The sequence below is a fragment of the Triticum aestivum genome, chromosome 7B (assembly GCF_018294505.1).
Source record: "Triticum aestivum cultivar Chinese Spring chromosome 7B, IWGSC CS RefSeq v2.1, whole genome shotgun sequence".
In the NCBI taxonomy this organism is placed as follows: Eukaryota; Viridiplantae; Streptophyta; class Magnoliopsida; order Poales; family Poaceae; genus Triticum; species Triticum aestivum.
In genome coordinates, this window is record NC_057813.1 from 178207881 (window position 1) to 178218077 (window position 10197).

Sequence of the window (10197 nt, forward strand, 5' to 3'; positions counted from 1 at the left end):
GATTTTGCATTCAAAACTTCATATCTTTCATCTGAGAAGGTAGTAATCACCTCCGCTTCCCCTTGCACAGTGGGTTTGAATATGCATTCGGAACCTCTTACGCCCGAGAAAAAAATAAAAAATAAAAAGTACATGCGTGTGTTTATAGGGTGAATGCATGTGTGTGCATGTACACATCTACTTTTATAGTGTTTTAGGCTATTTATAGTGGGGAGTATCATATACTAGTATTATGCATATGATACTACTATATGATACTACCTCCACAGTGCATAGTAACATAAAGTAGTACTCCTTTCGTCTAGGTGTGTAAGTCACCTTACGAAAATCAAATAATCCCAAAACACTTAGGCACGGTACATTAACTCCCTTCTCGTAACTTGTTTTGTGACATATCAATCAATAAGAGATGTGAGGCTTGCATGCTTTCAATGACTTAAGACTACCAAACATGACATGCAGTGGTTAGTTTTTTCTCATTTTCCTCTCCATCTTGATTGCGGTTTACAACGTAAGATGACTTAGATGACCATATTTATTGTCATGCATGACATAAAGTAGCATAACATTTAACATGATATGGTATCTACCTATGTTATTCTAACCCCCTCTCTCTTCTTTAATTGTGTGTCACATAAGCATGTTTGCTAGTCCCAAGTGCATGTTACCGGTTATGTTACCCCATTATGGTCAGCCTTAAAAAAAGCACGACCCCAGAGGCAGCACAAACCTCTCGATTGCAGATACCTAAGGCTGGTCACAGTGGGGAGGAACTTAGGAGTAACATCGCACACTCCAATACAACTTTGCTTATGTGGCACGTATTTAATAAAAAGAGAGGTGCTTGTGGTACTCCCTCTGGTCCTTTTTACTGTGCGTCTAAGTGCAAGCCCGAATACCAAGGAGGGCCTCGGTTCAAATATTTTGGACTAATTTGCCCTTTGGTTGCATGAGCCGTATGGAAAAGGCTGGATGGATATAAATGCGTGCATGCAATTGTTATGCCCTGGAATCCGCAGCACCAGTTGATTGGCTCCTTTTTTTTTCCTTTTCCTCGTTCCCTCCGCCACGCCATAGTTACTGCTCGTTGCATGCGAGGCATGCGCGCATGGGAGGGGGTGAGCAGTTACTGCTGGTTGCAGCGAAGCGTTAAATCAGGGGTAGGATAGGAAAGAATCGCTCAAAATATGGATCGCGCAGACCATTCCGGAAAAAATTAAAAAAGTTATACGCACACTAAAAAGGACCGGAGGGAGTAACTAGCTAAGTTACCGGAACATCACACACTCCAAAAAACAATGAGTCTATAACCTAATAAATACATCGTTGCATGACACTACATAGATGTTCCTACCCACTATGAAGGTAGTAACATAGTCTAGGGAAGTGTGAAGTTACTAGCTTATGTTCTTGCCCATTGTGATCAGCCTAATGTTTCCTCGCAAAAAAAAAGATCATTTCTAATTGCGAATAAAATAAAATGATAATCATCTCTACTTGCAACAGAAAAAAAGGGGGTCGAACCGAAAAAGACCCCCACCCCGACGGCTATAAAAGCAGGGAGAGCGCACTCGACTGCCTCAACACCACAACCGCGCGCCGCGCCACACCCAAAGATCCCCGCCGTCGTAAATCCACTCACGTTCTTTTATTGGAGGATTGCGGTGCGTGGGGAGGAAGATGACGGTGGTAGCCGGGATCGCGGTCCAGGAAGACGGCAGCCTGGCGGCGCTGGGGGCCACGGTCCTGAGGGAGGTGCGCGACAATGTGCTCGTCACGCCGGCCGCCGGGGGCGGCATGCTCAACGGCGCCTTCCTCGGCATCCGGTCGGCCCCCGCCGGCAGCCGCAGCGTCTTCCCCGTCGGGAAGCTCAGGTGAGCTACGCTGTTGGCGTTCTCCGTTGCTCCTGCGATTCCTGAGCTCCCTTCAGCTGTTTTGTCCGAGCGGTGTTCTGTCATTTGTTTAACAATTATTAGAAGCGTGTCTTATCTGATGTCTGTCATGTGCGAGGATCTAGATTCAGACAAAATGATTCTGTTGGAGTGCAATGAACCACTATGCAGTACTGCAGTTTGCAATCTTGTCTTCTCTTGACTTTTTGTAAACAGGAGTAACTTCTGAAAGGTAAAACTTTCAGACGTTCAGTAAAAGTTTCCACACTTTTTTAAAAAACAGAAAGAAAAATCTCGATACTCCACCAAATTAGTACTCCCTCCGTCCCAAAACAAGTGTCTCTACTTTGTACTAACTCTAGTACAAAGTTGTACTAAGTCTGAGACACTTATTTTGTGACGGAGGAATAGATGTGAAAAAAGATGTGTTTCGCTTCAATTCAAAATTACTGTTCAAGAAGAGTAGTTGGGAACTGTTTTTTTGTTGTTGATGTTGATGAAAGGAAATCCTTATAACTCAATAATAACGTTTTGGTTTCTACCATTACAGTTATTTTCCCCTGAAATAGAAAGTAAACAACCAATGACGCTTGGCTGGCAAATATGAATTCTTGGTATTTATATTACTATAGTTAACTCATAAAGATTAAAGAATTGACTGAACTGAATGGATGTGTGGCATGCTGGTGTTTCAGGGACCTGCGATTCATGTGCACGTTCAGGTTCAAGATGTGGTGGATGACACAGAGGATGGGGTCGTCGGGCCGCGACATCCCCGTCGAGACGCAGTTCTTGATCCTCGAGGCCGCCGACGACGCCGGAGACGAGAAATCGGCGGTGTACACCGTCTTCCTCCCGATCCTGGAGGGCTCATTCCGAGCTGTACTACAGGGGAACGAAAATGATGAGCTGGAAATTTGCTTGGAGAGTGGTAATTCAGACAATGATGGAAACTTCTCTCCATTGACTTGAGCACAGTTGTTTCATGATGTATAATAGTACTCTTCTTTTTCTTTTCTTTTTTTGCAGGTGATCCAGCTGTAGAATCATTTGAAGGCACCCATCTAGTTTTCGTCGGTGCGGGATCGGATCCGTTTGAGGTCATCACAAATGCTGTCAAGTATGTCAATATTTCTGTAATTACTCTTCCTATTTTAGTACCCTACACTTCTCCTGATCAAAGACGCCAACTGCTTTCCATGAATGCATTGCTTTCTCACTGACATCACATGAGTTGTCCTTTTGCCTTTTGCAGAGCAGTTGAGAGGCACCTGCAGACATTCTCTCACAGGGAAAAAAAGAAGGTACCTTCCTGTAGTAGTACATAGTATCATATGCATTTTTGCATCCTTACTATTTCAGTGCCTCTAAAACTCTCACCTTGCTGCAGATGCCAGACATGCTAAACTGGTTTGGCTGGTGCACATGGGATGCATTTTACACTGATGTTACTGCTGAAGGAGTGAAGGAAGGACTACAGAGGTGTCTTACCGATCTCGTATACTTAAGCCAATACTCTGCTTACCATATGAGAATCATACTGAAAATCCATAATGTATTTTTGTATTTTTTTCCCAGTTTTGAAAAAGGTGGAACAGCTCCAAAGTTTGACATAATTGATGATGGGTGGCAATCGGTCAGTATGGACCCTGCTGGAAGTGCATTCGTATCTGATAATGCAGCCAAGTAAGCAGCCAAGAAGAATTTATTTCTCAATCTTTACTTGTCTTGCAGTGGTGATCACTGATATTTGCATGTCCTGGATCTATAGCTTCGCAAACAGATTATATGATATCAAGGAGAACCACAAATTTCAGAAAAATGGGAGGAAGGGTCACAGGGAAGAAGATCCAGCAAATGGCCTCACGCATATTGTCAGTGAAATTAAGGGGAAACATGAGCTAAAGTATGATGACACTTGTTTGTTTGTTGCTTCATACAGCATGATAAATTTGTGTCAATTCTCATCTTTAATACTTCTCATGCCAAAATTCAGGTACGTTTATGTATGGCATGCGATTACCGGATATTGGGGTGGCGTAAGGCCCGGTGCTGATGGGATGGAGCATTACCAATCAAAGATGCAATTCCCTGTGTCATCACCAGGAGTTCAGAAGAACGAATCCTGTGAGGCCTTCAACAGCATAGCAGATAACGGCCTTGGCCTTGTCAACCCTGACAAAGTATTCAGCTTCTACAATGAGCTCCATTCATATCTTGCATCTGCCGGGGTCGATGGCGTGAAAGTAGACGTGCAGAACATTCTCGAGGCGCTAGGCGGTGGTCATGGTGGGAGAGTGGTTCTGGCGAGGAAGTATCAGCAGGCTCTAGAAGCTTCCATCGCACGGAATTTCCGCGACAACGGTATAATATGTTGCATGAGCCACAACACTGATAACTTATACAGGTAAGCTTATTTTGCTCCTGAAACTACATATACTCAAGCTTGGTGCAATTGCCTGAAAATACATGGATGATCTTTGCCACAGTTCAAAAAGAAACGCGGTTGTGAGAGCCTCCGATGATTTCTGGCCTAGAGACCCAGCTTCCCACACTATACACATCGCATCTGTCGCGTACAATACTGTTTTTCTTGGAGAGTTCATGCAGCCGGACTGGGACATGTTCCATGTGAGTGAGAATCACTGCTCTGTTCTGCTCTCTTGCTTACTACTACTCCTGATCATCTAGTGCCTGAACTCGTAAGCTTCTTTTCATTGTCGTGCTGACAGAGCGTTCACCCGATGGCGGAATACCACGCCGCGGCGCGGGCAGTCGGCGGTTGCGCTATATACGTGAGGTAACGAACATTACAAAGCAGTAGAGAACTTTCAGCTTTTCCATACGTGTATATCTTCAGACAATTTTCAGTTTTTCTTTCATGTGCTGAAGGAAATCTCTCTTGATGCTAACTGTGCGTGTGATCATGGCAGTGACAAACCTGGAAACCATGACTTCGATCTGCTGAGGAAGCTTGTGCTTCCTGACGGATCGATCCTGCGAGCCAAACTCCCCGGGAGACCGACCAGGGACTGCCTCTTCTCTGATCCTGCAAGGGACAGCAAAAGGTTAGCGCGCGCTAGAACTTGCAGCAACGAACTTTTGTTTCTACTAGTTGACGATACTGACACGGTTCTAAATTTCTCTGAACCGGCTGGTGATGGACTGCAGCATTCTCAAGATCTGGAACCTGAACGCGCACTCCGGCGTCATCGGCGCCTTCAACTGCCAAGGCGCCGGCTGGTGCCGGGAAGGGAAGAAGAACCTCATCCACGACGTGCAGCCCGGGACCATCACCGGGGCCGTCCGGGGGCGGGACGTCAGCCGCCTTCCGGAGGTCGCCGGCGATGGCTGGAACGGCGACGTGGTCGTGTACTCGCACGTCGCAGGTAAAGCGTCCTTCAACCAGAACCAGCGCGTCGTTGTGATCTTGGACTAACTGACGAGCAATGTTGGTCCTGCCTTTTTCTTCTTCTTTCTCTTCAGGGGAGGTGACCGTCCTGCCCAAGGACGCGGCGCTGCCGGTGACGCTGAAGCCGCGCGAGTACGAGGTGTTCACCGTGGTGCCGCTGAAACGGCTGCCGAACGGCGCATCCTTCGCGCCGGTCGGCCTGATCGGGATGTTCAACTCCGGCGGGGCGGTGACGGAGGTGAGGTACGGCGACGACGCCGGCGTGGAGGTGAAGGTGCGGGGAGCGGGCACGGTTGGAGCCTACTCCTCCGCGAGGCCGAAGAGCGTGGCTGTGGATTCGGAGGCGGTTGGTTTCTCCTACGACGACGGCTCCGGCCTGGCCACGTTCGAGGTCGGCGTGCCGGAGCGGGAGCTCTATTCGTGGACGGTCTCGGTAGAGTACTGAGACGAGATCGTCTGGTCGGGTGGCAGTAAGTTTGCAAAGATCGAATGAAGGCTCCTGAGAGGGCACCGAAGCCACGCCTGGGGAAGCTGTGATACCTTTGTTCTTGCAGACGTTGCCGCTATTTTGCGCTGCGAGTACATGGTGCTTGACTTGTATTCCCTGATGGAAGCTAAAAATTGTATTGTGATTTTTGAACACCAACCATTTTAGTGCAGACAGTTTTTTCTTTTTCTCTTACCACGATCTGCTCGTGCCTTGCCACGCGAAAAGATAAGTGATTGAAAAGTTGTGCATTGAAGAAGTGAGGATCGACCTTAAACAATTGTGTTCTTGTTCATGAAAATAATATAAAACTTTCAATGGAAGTTTCTCATCAAAATAATTATCCCCTTGTATATACCACTCTACTATAAAAATAAAGTGCCAAAGTTTGCCTATTGGACGTTGCAATTGCATGCTTGTTAAGTGCTGCGCAGAAACATAAACTTTTACCTCCAGCGTTCGAATTATCATTCTGTATTGGAACGTGATCAATTCTTCAAATTTTTACACATCACTGCATTACAAATTCTCTGCAACATCCTAAATTTTCATAGTGGTTGAGTTACAGAAGTATGTATCTGAATTAGATTACTATAGTTTGTCCTGGTTTTGACAGATTGGTGTTATAGTTCTGTTATTGCTTGTTGTAAAGTTTTCATGGCTTATATTGGGGGATATAGATTTGGTCGCCTACTACAGGTAGGGTCATGAAGAAGGGTTTGCTAGGTCCCCACATCAACGATCATTAAGGTTCCCGAGCCACGAATGCATTCAAGTGCACTTCAGAACATATTTCACTCGGAAGTCATTCGACCACTCGGACGGTGACAATTTACAGAAAATCAGTATCTAGGAAGGTCAAAACACCCCGGTCGATTTAATATGAATTTTAATGGAATATATGGATTTTTGGGCAAGGGAATCAACGCAAAATAGTGTCTGAGGGCCCTACATGGATAGGTGTCGTGACCGCCCCCCTTTCCATGCCCTTGGCTCGTGTGGGCAGCCCTTAAGTCGCTTGGAATTGTTTTTTTGCCACAAGAAAACTAATTCCCAGAGAAAAATCCCCTCAAAATTTCAACCGAATCAAAGTTACGGATCTCCGACTATAAAAGAAATAGTGAGAGGCCAGAAACCATGAGTGAAACAAATAAGAAAACACACAGAGATCCTATCTCGAAGGAGCTCTCACCCCTCCGGGAACCATAGAGACCAAGGGCCATAGGGGAGAACCTCTCCCCATCTAGGGGAGGCGACGGAGGAGCAAGCCGAGGGGACATTTCTCTCTCTCTCTCTCTCTCTCTCTCTCTCTCTCTCTCTCTCTCTCTCTCTCTCTCTCTCTCTCTCTCTCTCTCTCTCTCTCTCTCTCTCTCTCTCTCTCTCTCTCTCTCGGTGGCGCTGGAGTGCCGCCAGGGGAACCATCACCGCGGTGATTGTCTTCATCAATGTCGTCGCCTTCATCACCTTCCTCACCTCTATTTAGCAATCCACTCTCCAGCAACCCATTGCAATCCCCTATTTGAACATCGTGTTTTGATGCTATGAACCATTATCCAATGATTTGTGTCATCGCTATTGCGTTTGAGTAGATTACTGTTGTCCTATGAGTTAATTGGTGAATTGCTATGATTGCTTTAAATTTCTTGTGGTTATGTTACCGTCCTTTGGTGCCCATCATATGGGAGAGCGCATGGATCACACCATAGAGTTAGTTGTATATTGATATTGTTGAAAATATGCCCTAGAGGCAATAATAAAGTGGTTATTATCACATTTCCTTGATCATGATAAATGTTTATTATTCATGCTAGAATTGTATTGATCGGAAACTTAAATACATGTGTGGATACATAAAAATACCGTGTCCCTAGTGAGCCTCTACTAGACTAGCTCGTTGATCAAAGATGGTTAAGGTTTCCTAACCATGAACATGAGTTGTCACTTGATGATAGGACCACATCATTAGAAGAATGATGTGATGGACAAGACCCATTCGTTTGCATAACAATTGATCGTTCAGTTTATTGGTACTGCTTTCTTAATGTCAAATACATATTCCTTCGACCATGAGATCATGCAACTCCCGGATACCGGAGGAACACCTTGTGTGCTATCAAAGGTCACTTCTTAATGTCTGAGTATGTGTATGAGAGATATGAAGTCTCCAACAAGTTCTTTAGCTGTAAGATGGAGGAGAATAGTTCTGTTTGTGAACACATACTTAGAATGTCTGGGTACCACAACCACTTGACTTAGTTGGGAATTAATCTTCCAGCTGAAAGTGTTATTGACAGAGTTCTTCAGTCACTGCCACCAAGCTCTAAAGGCTTTGTGATGAACTATAACATGCAAGGGATGGAGAAAACAATCCCTGAGCTCTTCGTAATGCTTATAGCCGTGGAGGTAGAAATCAAGAAAGAGCATCAAGTGTTAATGGTTAACAAGACCACCAATTTTAAGAAAAAAGGCAAGGGAAAGAAAGGGAACTTCAAGAAGAATGGCAAGAAAGTTGCTACTCCCGTGAAGAAGCCTAAAGCTAGACCCAAGCCTGAAACTGAGTGCTTCTACTGCAAAGGAAATGGTCACTGGATGCGGAACTGCCCTAAGTATTTGGTGGATAAGAAGAATGACAAAGTGAACGGAGGTATATTTGATATACATGTTATTGATGTATTCCTTACTAATGCGCGTAGTAGTGCTTGGGTATTTGATACTGGTTCGGTTGCTCATATTTGTAACTCGAAACAGGAATTGCGTAATAAACGAAGATTGGCTAAGGACGAGATGATGATGCACGTCGAAAATGGTTCCAAGATTGATGTGATCGCCGTCGGCCCGCTACCTTTACATCTACCTTTGAGATTAGTTTTAGACCTCAATAATTGTTATTTGGTGCCAACGTTGAGCATGAGCATTATATATGGATCTTGTATTCATTTAAGTCAGAGAATAATGATTGTTCTATTTATATGAACATCTTTTATGGTCATGCACCTTTAGTGAATGGTCTATTCTTGTTGAATCTCGATCGTAGTGATACACATATTCATAATATTGATGCCAAAATATGCAAAGTTGATAATGATAGCGCAACATACTTGTGGCACTGCCGCTTAGGTCATATTGGTGTAAAGCGCATGAAGAAACTCCATGTGGATGGACTTTTGGAAGCACTTATTATGAATCATTTGATACTTGCGAACCATGCCTCATGGGTAAGATGACTAAGGCTGGTCGTAATGGTAGTATCATAGCTAGTATCATGCATGCCAACTAGGCAATTTTGATGAGGTGTCATAGCATTAAATGAAGAAATAGAGGGTGGAGTATCATATCATGATACCGTATCATAATAAATGCTATGCTACTTTGTGTCATGCATGGCAATAAATAGAGTACTACATGATACTAAAATATGATACTATGCATTAGGGAGGTAGTATCATACACTAGTATCATATGCATGATACTAGTATATGATACTCCCCATTACAACCAGCCTAAAACTTTGTTCTCCAGAACAATGGAGCGAGGTAATGACTTATTGGAAATAATACATACCGATGTATACAGTCCAATGAGTGTTGAAGCACGGGGCGGGTATCGTTATTTTCTAACCTTCACAGATGATTTGAGTAGGTATGGATATATCTACTTGATAAAACACAAGTCTGAAACATTTGAAAAGTTCAAAGAATTTCAGAGTGAAGTGGAGAATCATCATAACAAGGAAATAAAGTTTCTACGAACTGATCGTGGAGGTGAATATTTGAGTTACGAGTTTGGCCATCATTTAAAACAACATGGAACTGTTTCACAACTAAGGCCACCTGGAACACCACAGCGTAATGGTGTGTCCGAACATCGTAACCATACTTTATTAGATATGGTGCGTTCTATGATGTCTCTTACCGATTTGCCTTTATCATTTTGGGGTTATGCATTAGAGAGAGCCAGGTTCACGTTAAATAGGGCACCAACTAAATCCATTGAGATGACACCATATGAACTATGGTTTGGCAAGCAACATAAGCTATCATTTCTTAAAGTTTGGGGATGCGATGCATGTCAAAAGGCTTCAGCATGATAAGCTCGAACCCGAAGCGGAGAAGTGCTTCTTCATAGGATACCTTAAAGAAACTATTGGGTATACCTTCTACCACAGATCCGAAGGCAAGATCTTTGTTGCTAAGAATCGGTCATTTCTAGAGAAGGAGTTTCTCTTGAAAGAACTGAGTGGGAGGAAAATAGAACTTGATGAGGTAGTTGTACCTTCTCTTGAATTGGAAAGTAGCACATCATGGAAAACTTTTCTCGTGATGCCTACACCAACTATAGAAGAAGTGAATGATGATGATCATGAAACTTCAGATCAAGTTACTACTGAACTTCGTAGGTCATCGGGA

At 44.1% G+C, this 10197-nt stretch overlaps 1 protein-coding gene across 2 annotated transcripts; it reads left to right on the forward strand.

The window, feature by feature from the left end:
• Nucleotides 1-1582: 1582 nt before the first annotated feature.
• On the forward strand, nucleotides 1583-5987 carry LOC123160498 (probable galactinol--sucrose galactosyltransferase 1). Of its 2 annotated transcripts, XM_044578308.1 has the most exons (13): nucleotides 1592-1874; nucleotides 2588-2823; nucleotides 2922-3012; nucleotides 3148-3196; nucleotides 3283-3374; nucleotides 3471-3578; nucleotides 3664-3798; nucleotides 3889-4299; nucleotides 4382-4523; nucleotides 4625-4692; nucleotides 4826-4960; nucleotides 5064-5281; nucleotides 5379-5987. In XM_044578308.1, the coding sequence occupies exons 1-13, from the start codon at nucleotides 1681-1683 to the stop codon at nucleotides 5747-5749; spliced, it is 2250 nt and encodes a 749-aa protein (XP_044434243.1). In that variant the 5' UTR covers nucleotides 1592-1680; the 3' UTR covers nucleotides 5750-5987. The 2 variants fall into 2 exon arrangements, with proteins under 2 accessions (XP_044434242.1, XP_044434243.1); XM_044578307.1 differs by having other exon boundaries at nucleotides 1583-1874; nucleotides 3664-4299.
• Nucleotides 5988-10197: the final 4210 nt, after the last annotated feature.